The sequence below is a fragment of the Gymnoscopelus microlampas genome (genome assembly GCF_963454915.1).
Source record: "Gymnoscopelus microlampas genome assembly, chromosome: 21".
In the NCBI taxonomy this organism is placed as follows: Eukaryota; Metazoa; Chordata; class Actinopteri; order Myctophiformes; family Myctophidae; genus Gymnoscopelus; species Gymnoscopelus microlampas.
Window position 1 is genome coordinate 13680082 of NC_139958.1, and position 12401 is coordinate 13692482.

Sequence of the window (12401 nt, forward strand, 5' to 3'; positions counted from 1 at the left end):
CCAATAATCTTATACACTATAGTCTCAATATAACTATGCAGAAATCTGTACAGAAATATTTCTTCTTTTTTTCATTGTATACGGTACACAAAATGTACGTAAGTTAAATAGATGGAGAGATTAGAGTGGCAATAATATTGTCCTACAGGAATACTACCTGGGGAAAAAAATGTTTCTGGATCTGAAAACCATAAGTGCAATATATGGGACATCTTTACATATTGCATCGCTTAGCAATCTATGTTTACAAAGCAATAAGGGGTGCTGTCAGCTTCAATATGAAAAGAAACCTGCAAATATAAGCACACAAATCCATAACAACTGAATATATCTTTGTTTACTTTGTGTTAGAGCTTGTGTGGGTGAGATTTGTTCCATTGTTTATGAGAACATATACTCAATTAAACAATGAAATATAGTTTATATACAGGTCTAGAAAAGTAGGCTATTCTCTATATATCTCTTTATACAACTGTCCTTGATGAAGGTCAAAAATACTAATCCTTTTATTAATTAGCCACATTCAACCTTAAATCTGCAATCAATGCTTGACAAGGAAACAACAGAAGGAACCAATTATTGTTTATGTAGCAACATCATAGAAATGTTTTTAAAAGTCACTTAAAAACAAACAAAACAAATTAATTACAATTCAAATTACATCACACTCTGAAGTTATTTACTATAGTTTGGCACAGTCTGACATGCTCTCTTAATGTTGAATGAGTCCATTATAGGAGCTTTGTGAACAGGTACTGTTAAAGAAATGCTTGAGGTTGTCATGACTGAGTTCTATAAAAAAGCACTTGACATTCTGAGATGTTTGGTTAGCTCACAGGCTATAACTCTGAGAGTGTTCAAATGGGACCAAGTGGACCATGTGTACACTCTCTGAGTTAAATTAAGAACTTTACTGTATATATTGTAGTCCCACAGAGATAAAAATTGGCCTAATGCATATCAAACTGGGGATTCTGGTAATTTTAAAGGTTGAGAATAACTGATCTAAATGATGTTTCTGCATAGAAGCTCTTTATATACCAAATCAAATTCCCTATTTCACTAAAATGAAGAATTCTGATTGAACTTGTTGGGATGGTTACAAGATATCCTGTGTGTATTGGTAAATTACATACATTCCTCTATCAGTAAATGTTTGTTTGAGCTCTGTCAGTCACATGTAGGTTGTCCTTATTTAATCAGGTGCTTTCAAAGTGCTTCATTCTTCAGTTTGGTCCATCCAACTAATACTTCATTCATTTTTTGCTTTCATTTGGCATCACAGCACCCCCATGTGGTCAGATACCACGCAGCCTTCCAATGTTCAGTTAGAAGTATAGTCAGCATGGATGGCTGTAACGTCATAGTCATGAGTTTGATGTTACAGCACCTCCGTGTGGCCAAATACCCAATACTTCCTACTGAAAGATGGTTGCTACTTCTTTCAGTCGAGTCATTTGTTTTAGTCAGCAACACTTGTCAAAAGGCCAGTATGAACAAAAAAAAAGAGTAAAGTGTTTACAATGGCGTATGGCTTGCCTTGTCCACAAGAGGAATGTGTTCATCATAGAGTCAATGCTGGTTCCTTCTCTCGGTTTGTCTTCGAAGTGCAAATATCAAAATACAAAAACGGATAGCTTAGTTTGTTTTTACTGGGCTGAGAGATCCATGACAGGATGGAGAATGTTCATAGCTACACGGTAAAATCCTGAGGATTAATTTAACCATTTATCTTTATCTCTATCTCTGTAACTCTCAAGAATTAAATTGACTCTCAGGATTCTACGGTGTAGGGTTCGGGGGGGTCACCTAGGCTGTACATAAGGCTGTGTGTATCCGTAAGGTTGTTGTAAACAGAGGGATCCATGGTTGGGTAGAGGGTTGCTGTGGTAGTGTTCAACCAGCGCGTCCAGAGATGGGAACCTGACGTCACCGTCCAGAAACACCGTCCCCTCCTGTATGTATGAAACCACATAGTCATTAACGATTAACATTAAATACACTTTTTTGTTACCACTGCGCTCTGATTCCTCTGGTGCGATATCCTCTTTATATTTATAATTATTATAATTTATAAAAGTAATGGGTCGCACGCGGAGTGGCAAGAGTGAGTTGACTTTTTTATTATTTGAAAATGGACAAACGTTTCGGCTATCCACACTGGCGAAGGCTGGATAGTAGAAACGTTTGTTAATTTTAATGATTTTATTCTGGTTCTTACCTCCTCAAACATTCTGTAGTTTCTGGATTTGCCCAGACTCTCATCCCAGACTACTAACACCTGGTAAAAAAGGTACAATTAAGCAAGCAATGCTAAAAGGAACATGAACATGAACATGAATCCAACATATAGAAACGCTATCTATGAAATCTATGAAAAAGTTTAACACAATAGCAACACAATATTATTACAATAAACGTGGTGGGGGTCCCTGCTTCATCTGTCTCTAAGCTAAGGAGTCCTTAGCTTAGAAGACCCTTGCTCTATAGAGTTGAGTAGAATAGTACCTTGGGTGTTCTAGTGCCTTTCCTGATGCCATACAACCCGTCCCGTGGAGAATTGGGACACTTTAGGAACAACCTGCAGAGGACATAATCATCATCATACAGTTACATACACAGTCAGCTATATCCTGGTGTAGTAGTTGTCGAGTGATTATTATTAACAAATTAAATAAAGTCTTACATTTCAACATCGCCAGTGTCAGTTGTGTTGATGAACACAGATTCTGGTAGATGAACCTGCAGATACAAAATTAAATTAAACTTAAAACCTTCACAAATACATTACACAAATAAACAAATAAATAAGCAAACACATATTTATTATTTAATTAGTATAAAATATAACGCGTGCGCGCACACACACACACACACACACACACACACACACACACACACACACACACACACACACACACACACACACACACACACACACACACACACACACACACACACACACACACACACACACACACACACACACACACACACACACACACACACACACCGACTTTTCATGATGTATTGTGGGATTGTGGGAAGTCACTGTATAGTGTATAATAATTAACACTATACAATCACACACCACTCATATAGTGCGTGCACACTATTGAACACAGCCATGGTCTCTCTCAAATCCTAACTCTGACGGGAATCTACCCTGTAAAATCCTCAATGTTCATTTAACACTGAGAGTTTACAAATGTAACACATCTAACCAAATGTAAAACATTTCACATATTTAAACTCTCAAGTTTGTAAATGGATACATGAACACTGAGGAGTTTACTGCACACAAACACCTCAATTATTATTATTAGAGTAGTGCTACCTACATTTTCATAGTCATCATCGGAGTCTGCCTCTCCACTGTGTTTGGATTTGGGTTTGTTCTTCTTCTCGTCCCCCAACGTACGGAAGCTCTGTCCCTCAGGGGATGCTCTTCTGAAGAGAATACATGCTTTAATATACTTAGCGGTGTAAGGTAATAATTCATATACTACGTGTATTATGGTGTGTAATTTGTAGGTGGTGCATACCACATAAGCTATGTGGTATGGGATCATCACATAATGTATTGACGTATGTGCTATTCGGAAATAGCAGATCTACAAGATTTGCTATTTAACAGATTTAGAAAATATTTACATTTGCAGAGAATAACATATGAAAAATCATAGTTAATCTAATGATAAATGCATAGTTAACTGCTAATAAATGCACAATACCTGTTTTAAGATTTAAGCAACTAAACATGCTTTCCGAATATAAAATTTACAACATTATAGCAAATCAGCCCAGGGTTTTTCAAGATTACACCTAACAAAACCTTTTCAATAGTTCTACTATTATTAATGTGTTCAATACGGTACTTGTCTGCATGCCACTTCATCTCTTACTATTATGAATTAAACTATTACTTTTCAGGATTCAAATTCAAAAATAGCAAAAGTAGCAGATCTACAAGCTTGTAGATCTGCTACTTTTGATACTTTTGTGTGACACTGGAGTAGTAGGGCATTCGTTTACGAAAAAGCACAAAAAGTTAGAATATGTAGAGGTTTTGGCCCGACAGCAACAATATGTATGTACAGTATGTATGTATATTGACTGTATGTGACACCAACTTACTGTAGGCTGGTGGTGGTTGTGCCTCCATATCTGGGCTTGGCTACTGGTACTGGTGGTTTGGATGTGGGCGGGGGAGGCTTAGGGCCCAGCGGCTTACTGGGCCCGCCCGGTTTATGATGAGGGACGAAGGGCGGAGTCACAGGAAGGTGAGACAGTGGTGGCGGCGGGTGAGGAGAGACGTGTGGCACAGGCTCCAACCCCCCAGACCTGCTGGGGGCGCCACCAAACCCCGGGTTGAGCCCCACAAAGTTAGGCGGCGGCGGGAGCGGTGGGCCCAGCTTGGCGCCCCCAGGACCACCAACCGCCCAGTGGCGAACGTTGGCGGAAGATTGACTCCCCACTCCTGAAATGGTCGAATTGCGGGCAGGGTTATTATAGTTAAAGGAGTTGTTCACCCAAAAAAAAATCTTATTTTCTATCAATTACTCTCCTCATGAAGCATTGAATTCATGGGGATTTTTTGGTTTTTGTCGCATTCCTAAGCCAATAATTTGATGACCGGTGGTCTCTCCGGTAGGAGACTCAAATGAGACTCTTTGAGTCTCCTACCGGATACATTAGCATCTTTCCGCTGGTCATCAAATTATTGGTTTAGGAATGTGACAAAAACTAAAAAATCTCCATGAATCAATGCTTCATATGGTGTGTAATTGATAGAAAATACGTTTTTTTTTTTGGGTGGACTACTCCTTTAACACAAACTAACAAAACAACTCAAACTGGAATTGTTTAACTTACCACAAAACAGGATAACTACCGGTAACTGTATTGTGTGTTCACCAAACTAACTAAAACTAACACAAATCATAAGAGAAACTTTCCTTAATTTTAGCCTTTGTCACAAATCTTCAAAAATAGCAAATATAGCAGATCTACAAGCTCAAAACGTGAGCTTGTAGATGCGTTGTGCTTGAAGATGCGTTGTGCTTGTGTGACACCTTGTGCTTGTAGATCTGCAAGTTTTTGTTATTTTTCTGGCCTTGTTGAATCTTGCTTCTTAGTCTTTATTAGTTTTTGTGTATTTTTGTATTTATTATAATATGGATTTATATTCAAATAAATAATAAACATTAAAACTAAGCCTTAAAAAAACGAAAAGAATCAAAACTAAACTGAAATGGAAAAGAAAAAGTCAAAGCGAAATAAGAATGAAAAAACAAATTCAGATTTTATGGAAGATGCTTCTGAATATATTGCTAGTTTGATCACTTCAAATGCTCTAATCTTAAAGTAACTGAAAAAAATAAATAATAACCTTGATTGTAGGCGGGTGTGCTGATGGCCAAGCGGCTCTCTAGTTGTCTGCTGAAGGGCAGCGTGGCGGGGGGCATCGGGAGCGCGGCCGACGGAGGGGGTCCCCGGTCCCCCCGGTCCTGCAGCGACGTCATCCTCCACTTGCTGTTGGGGGGAGGCGGGGGAGGAGGGCTGAGGACCGACGACGGTTTGGTCTGGAGGGGAGGGAGAGGCGGAGGCGGGCCCTTCAGAAGGCAGGGGGGAGGGGGGAAGCCGGGGGGAGGAGGTTTCTTGGGCAGGGGGCTGGTGGGGGTCCGGTTGGGGGCGGGCACGGGAGGAGGGGGCGGCTTGTGGAGGGACAGGCTGGAGGAGTCCGGTCTGTACTGCAGGAGGAGGGAGGGGACCGGGGGAGGGTGGTACGACGGGGGAGGGGCCACGGGTTTACCTGGTTAGGAGGAGGAGCATAACGTTATCGTCGCTGTCTGGGCGGAAACCAAAACCGTTCCTTTTTTTATTATTATGTTAAAAAAAACACTTTAAAATAGTCAAAATAGCAAGTTGCGTTGTGAGCTTGTAGATCTACTATTTTACTTGTATGTGACACTCTTGTATGATGAACTAGTAGGGCATCTACTACTGCATTATTTTACAGAAAAATATAAAAAAGTTGAAATATGGAGATACAAGGTTTCTGCCCGACAGCAACGATATGTAAAGTTATGTTTAAGATCTTATAGTTCATGTGGTCACTGTCAGTTGGAAATCTTGCACTGTATGTCCAAAAGTACTTCTCCAATGTAAGATGATACAATATGTAATGTTATGTGGAAGATACATGTGCGTGTGTGTGCGTGTGCGTGTGTGTGTGGTCTCATATCATCAGAGACGTACTGAACAGCAAAGGACAACAAAAATGTATAAACACATTAACACATATGGACACTTTTTGTTTAAAATCCAAACTGAAATATCAGCCTTTGGTAGTAGAACGTATCATGGCCTTAGGAAGTCTGGGCCACGTTCACAAACTTGTGCTCCGTGGACTGCAATTGAGAGGATTGCAAGAGACAAATGCAAAATAATTGGCTAAATACTGTTCTATCTCAGCTATTATAGGCAGTTTCTTATCTGGAGACAAATACAGTCTCCAGTTGTAGTCTCCAGTAGTAGCAAAATGTGTTCTCATTTGACAATTTATTTTTCCCTCTGTGTGTTAATAAGTATATGCATTCAGTTGTATCTGGTTTGACCATAATGTAACCTTCTTCTGAAGGTGTTTGGATATACACTATGTATGCGCTTTTTGTGCAGATCCAAATTAATTAATTCAAATGTGTGCGCGCGCGCATGTGCGTGCATGTGTGTGTGTGTGTGTGTGTGTGTGTGTGTGTGTGTGTGTGTGTGTGTGTGTGTGTGTGTGTGTGTGTGTGTGTGTGTGTGTGTGTGTGTGTGTATTACCTGAGGATGATGGAGAATAGTCTGTGTCAGGTGAATAGTCTGTGTCAGGTTTTAGGTAGTCTTCCTCTTCATCCTCCTCATCCTCCACGTAATCTGAAGAAAAGAGACCATGCGTAATGTCAAACATACTTACTGTACATGTACACCCCTAGGGTCAAACTGCATAATGTGGTGTTTCTGCAGTAAAATAAATAGCAAATCTGGCATGTACAATAGTTTGGCCATTCTACTCATTTCTTTCTTTCTCTTTTCCCCTTTCTCTTTTTTTTGACATGCAGAACTTGTGAATGAATATAACGTTATTTTAATCTGTATGTTAGAGTATGTCAATACAATATAGTATGTTAATACAATATAACTAATAAGAAGTATTATATAAAAGGCAAATGGAATCAACTCGCTATCCCACAAACAGTTTTAGTTCCAGTCACAGCAGGAACCCAGTTTCCCAGGTATGGATTGTAGCTTTTATTTCTTGCCAAATGTGTCATAATACAGATACTGGAAAAATTCACTTATTAGTACTCAAGCAAATGTACTTATTACTGTCCACAACTGCCTACACAAATCTCTGAATGGATGTGTGTGTGTGTGTGTGTGTGTGTGTGTGTGTGTGTGTGTGTGTGTGTGTGTGTGTGTGTGTGTGTGTGTGTGTGTGTGTGTGTGTGTGTGTGTGTGTGTGTGTGTGTGTGTGTGTGTGTGTGTGTGTGTGCGTGTGTGTGTGAATCAGATCTTACCATCTGATGCGTTATCGACAGAGTGTTTAATATCCATCGGCCTCTCGATGGAACCATAGAAACTGTCAGCATCAGAGTCTGAATCACTGGGACAACAGAATGAAAGATGATTAGGAAACAATATTCAATATCCTTGTTATACAGATTATTTCTCATTAAATCCTCAGTGTCAATGTGTCCATTTCTAAAACAGACTGTGCAAATGTAAAAAAACATTTAAAACTTTTATGAGGTTTAATAGTATCTACTATTACCCATTAATATATTTTTTTATATCACTAGATTGATGCTTCCTTTTATGTTTGTTATAAACTGCACACAATTATGTGCATAATTTAACTTTTTTACAAACCGCGGTACACCGCAAAGTACTGCAATGCAGTTGAATTATTGGATTCAGATTTGTGTCAATCTGAGATGCTAGCAGGAATCCACACCACTAATCCCCACTGGAAGCTACCGTTGAGGGAGAAAGAAGTAACTGTGAAATCTCAACTCTTATTTCATGAAATTCTACTGTAAAAAAAAAAATCCTTGTGTCTGCATGATGCATCCATGGCTGGGCTTTAACACCAGCAGGGGGCGGTGTTTGTCAATACATGCCACCTTTACATGGCATGTGGCCTGTCATGTTCCCACACAGTCAAGTAAACATTTCTATGATAGGGTCCCTGTCACTTAACCACTAAGACCCCAATATGGTTGACCGGTGTCCCTCAGGGCTCTGTACTAGTGTATTTTCGGTTTTACGTTATTGTGGGGAAGGCTTTCACTGAAAATAGTCGACAAACCAAATGGACCCTTACCGGTCCTCTCAGAGTGTACAAATGGATAATGAATGGAAAAAATTAACACTCAGGACTTTACGATAAACACGCATAACTGTAGGCCAGTGAATTCGAACTTGTTGTTCCAGGAAGATAAAAAAAATACATGAATCATACAGCAAGAATGTATAATGAAAAGAGAGCCATGTTTTGTGTTTTGCAGCCAAACTGCCATGTCCCACTAATATGAGGCAGGCTGAAGGACGCGTCACATGCAATATAATAGAGCCAGCAAACAATGTACTGTATAAATGTGGTTAGTGCTTGTTTCTGTGCTTATTGCACATTCTATGAATCCAGACACTGAGCTACTATAGACATTCCTCAAGAGGGTAATATATCTTTATTATCTTTTTATCGTATTAGCCTGTTTTACATTGTTATGTGCTGTTTGTCTCATAACCAAGGACCACAATGGAAATAAGTCACTGACTTTATAGTGTTTTTTTATCCTTGACGTGTCTGTGAGAATTATAGTTTTTGCTTTTACCCATGACGTAATAAATCTTCATCATTGCTGTTATTGTTGTTGTATGTTGATGTTAGTACAGTACTACAGACCTTAGCACACTTGCATTTCCGCGCTTGTACCTCTATTGACATCTAAACCCTCTTGATTCTTCAAACTAAGACAAAGCTGGTGCTACATTGGGTGGATCATTATCTAGTGAGGTACTGAATCCGTAACAATCTGGAGGGAGAGATTTCCCTCTGGGATTTGTACTCTATTTACCTATTAACCACACCATCATTCCCTGTGTTGATGTCATGGCATCGTTATTAACTTGCTTAGTCACAAGTTTAATTTATGCATTGTCATTATGAAAATCGATGTTGAAGGTTCTGTATTATTGTCAAGTCAGACAGACATTCAGATAGATAGACAGCTACAAAGATAGACAGACACACACACACAGATGGTTGGTTAAAATCTACATTGGCGTACATTGTGTTGTGAATGCTGTGTAATGTTGTGTCTCCTACCTGGGGATGTGTGAATCTCTCCTGTCGTTGTAGTGATCGATCTCCCTCCTTAAGTATCGCATCCATTTCTGGAAAATAATTGTACACAATTAGTTGACGTTCTAACACAGAAAACTGACTCAGCATCAGGCGGTTCTGTGCCTTGCTAAAGGGCACTTCGGCAGCACATGTAGTATATCGTCTCTGTCGGGTGAAAACCTCATACATGTTCAAAACTGTTACTTTTCAGGATTCAAATTCAAAAATAGTAAAAGTAGCAGATCTACAAGCTCGGTGTGGATCTGCTACTTTTGATGCTTTTGTGTGACGCTGTAGTAGGATCAAGTAGGGCGTTCATTTACGAAAAAACACAAAAAGTTAGAATATGGAGATAAGAGGTTTCTGCCCGATAGCAACGAGATATATATATATATATATATATACAGTATATAATATACTGCTGCTCACCCTCCTCTCGTCCTCGCTGGCTGCAGAGAAGAACCAGGTTCTGTGTTTCTTGCTGAAGTGAATGATCTTAAAAGGAAACACGTTACTGGAGGTGGTCTCCTCCGCTGCTCTCATCACCCTGTTGAAATATCACACATCATAATATGCTGTGAAACAGCATACATGACCTACAGTATATCCAAACAGCACGCACGACATTATGTCCAGTGAAACAACACTCATGACATATACAGTATATATGCACCATCTCTACAACAACAATCTTAGTAACGTTTATTTCTTATTTCGCAATATTGCTGTCAAAATGTTTAAAACTACTGGAATTGACCACTCCTTGAATATCGTCTCTGACGTGTGGAAACCTCATACGTCCAAAACTGTTACTTTTCAGGATTCAAATTAAAAAAGATATTGACAGCTCAAAATGCGTCGCTTCGCACAGCGTTTCGAGCTTGTAGATCTGCTACTTTTGATGCTTTTGTGTGACGCTGTAGAATGATCAAGTAGGGCGTTAATTTACGAAAAAACACAAAAAGTTTAAATATGGTGATGAGAGGTTTCTGCCCCGATAGCAACCAAAGTATATAAGCCTGACCTGTTGTAGCCGTTGAGTGAGAACGCCCCCTGCGGAGAAGGCGAGGTACTGGTCTTGAAGTAGTACACACAGCCTTTGTGGATGATGGTGTACCGCAAGGGCCCTGCAACACAGAGGACACACGTCTTTTAGGTCAGGGGTCTTCAAACGTTTTTTTCAGTCCAAGGACCCCTTAGCTGAGAGAAAGATGAAGCAGGGACCCCCAACTACATAGTGTATAAAATGATGTTGCAGATTAAAAGTCTACAGCTTCATAGACTTGTTTGACAGCACTGTCATCAATGTTGTGTCAATTCATGTTCATGTGTATTTCAGAACCATTTAACCATAAACCGACAATGCGAAGTGTGAACTTGACCTTTCACTCTGTACTTGGTCTGCTCTTTTTCCCCCTCTACACTAAACCTCTTTGGCGCTGCGAGGCGTTGTGAGCTTGTAGATTGGCTATTTTTTGGCAAAAGTTCTCCTCAGAATATTGATGCTAGGGTTCAAGTGTTTCATGTAAAAAATCCTATCACACAAAAAAGTAACTCTGAGGACCCCTTAGGGGACCAGGACCCCCTGTTGAAGACCCCCGTTTTAGGTGTTTGACGACGCAGAATTGGGACACTAGATGGATGCCCCACCATCTTTATTGTAGTTTGGTCATCATAGCAATTATGTCTCTGTCGGAAGAGGTACAGTAGACCAGTAGGCCTAGTTCTCAAACGTTTTTGTGTCAAGGACCCCCCAAATTGATATACATTTGTCCCCTATCTGAAAATATTTTGTGCCAGGGACCCCCAGAAGAGAGAAGACAGAAGTGATTCGCTGTTAGCTTGTACATCCGATCGAGTTGTGTTGATTTTCTGCTTCTCACGCTGTTGCGACAGAGGAAGGACATTCATGATTGAAAGCTGATTGAAAGCACTGAGGAAGTACCACTTGTGCCCAACAAGCTATTGTTGGCACAACCTCCTGTGCCTATTTGTAGGCTTTGTTCTGTGGGTTCTTTTCTTTTCTCGTTTATTTAACCAGGTGAGTCCCTCTGAGATGGTTATCTCGTTTACAAGGGGGAGCCCTGCCCAAGGAAGCAAGGCGACGACTAGAACATAAAATACAATAGAAAACAAAAAGCTAAACAGTGGTAAAGTAGCTGCCCACCACCAAGGAGTCTGGGGGGTTTGAATCCACGTCCGTGGTGCATCCGGCCTTGTCGAGTGTCTATACGAACACAATTGGCCCGTGTCCGGGGGGAGTGAAGCCGGGTAGGGAGGGTGATAATTGTTATTGCATGTCGTCCTATGGGCTGGGGGGTGGGGGGGGAAGGGGGTGGGCACCTGTCAGCAGGGAGCAGGGAGAGTAGGGACGGAGGCGCTACGACTGCGTCCTCCCGGTGGGGGCTCCTCACTGTTAGGTGAGTCAGTAGGATACAACAGCACACACAGAAATGTTTGTGGGGAGGAAATAATTGGCATAACGACTAAAATGGGGAGAAAAAAATGCGGAAAAGCAAAAAAATATATAAATAAATAAATGTATCGATCTGATGGGTCCATCATTAAACCACTTGAACCCCAGCATTCATATTCTGAAGGAAACATTAGCTAAAAAGAGCCGATCTACAAGCTCACAACACGTCGTACAGTAGATCGGCTATTTTTGGCAAAGAGATATGGTGTGTGGACCGAAAGAAGCGGTCCAAGTACAGAGCCAACTCAGGTCCAGTTTACGAAGTGGTTAAGAAGAATAACTCACATTTCATGAGGCTGAACTGGCTGCCGCCCTTCTTGTGGAGGTACCCTGAGGTGGCCACCCCTCCAGGCATGGTTAGGAGGTTCTGGGCGCCGATGGCTCGCATCGGCACGGGCCAGCTCACCTCTGGGGACGACATGGTTCTATAGGGATCAAGAGGGGAGAACAAGATGTTGAGGAGGACCAGGAGAGGAGAGTTTTTTTTTTCATAGATTGATTTAATTCTTTATTAGTCAGAAATGTAAACAG

General features: G+C 40.6%; 1 protein-coding gene across 4 annotated transcripts in view; it reads right to left on the bottom strand.

Moving 5' to 3' along the window:
• Window positions 1-570: 570 nt before the first annotated feature.
• Window positions 571-12401, bottom strand: part of sh3bp2 (SH3-domain binding protein 2) — a 30259-nt gene continuing 18428 nt past the window's right edge. For 3 of the 4 annotated variants that reach the window (XM_084046991.1, XM_084046988.1, XM_084046990.1), the window contains exons 2-14: window positions 12156-12295; window positions 10419-10521; window positions 9824-9941; window positions 9377-9444; window positions 7566-7651; window positions 6829-6921; window positions 5393-5815; window positions 4138-4480; window positions 3342-3450; window positions 2687-2742; window positions 2509-2581; window positions 2222-2281; window positions 571-1955 (exon numbers count right to left, since the gene is read on the bottom strand). In XM_084046991.1, the coding sequence (XP_083903117.1) occupies window positions 1806-1955; window positions 2222-2281; window positions 2509-2581; window positions 2687-2742; window positions 3342-3450; window positions 4138-4480; window positions 5393-5815; window positions 6829-6921; window positions 7566-7651; window positions 9377-9444; window positions 9824-9941; window positions 10419-10521; window positions 12156-12291 (1818 nt within the window). In that variant the 5' untranslated portion in view covers window positions 12292-12295 and the 3' untranslated portion in view covers window positions 571-1805. The remainder of the gene's footprint in view (window positions 1956-2221; window positions 2282-2508; window positions 2582-2686; window positions 2743-3341; window positions 3451-4137; window positions 4481-5392; window positions 5816-6828; window positions 6922-7565; window positions 7652-9376; window positions 9445-9823; window positions 9942-10418; window positions 10522-12155; window positions 12296-12401) is intronic. The other variant, XM_084046989.1, reaches the window with a different exon arrangement.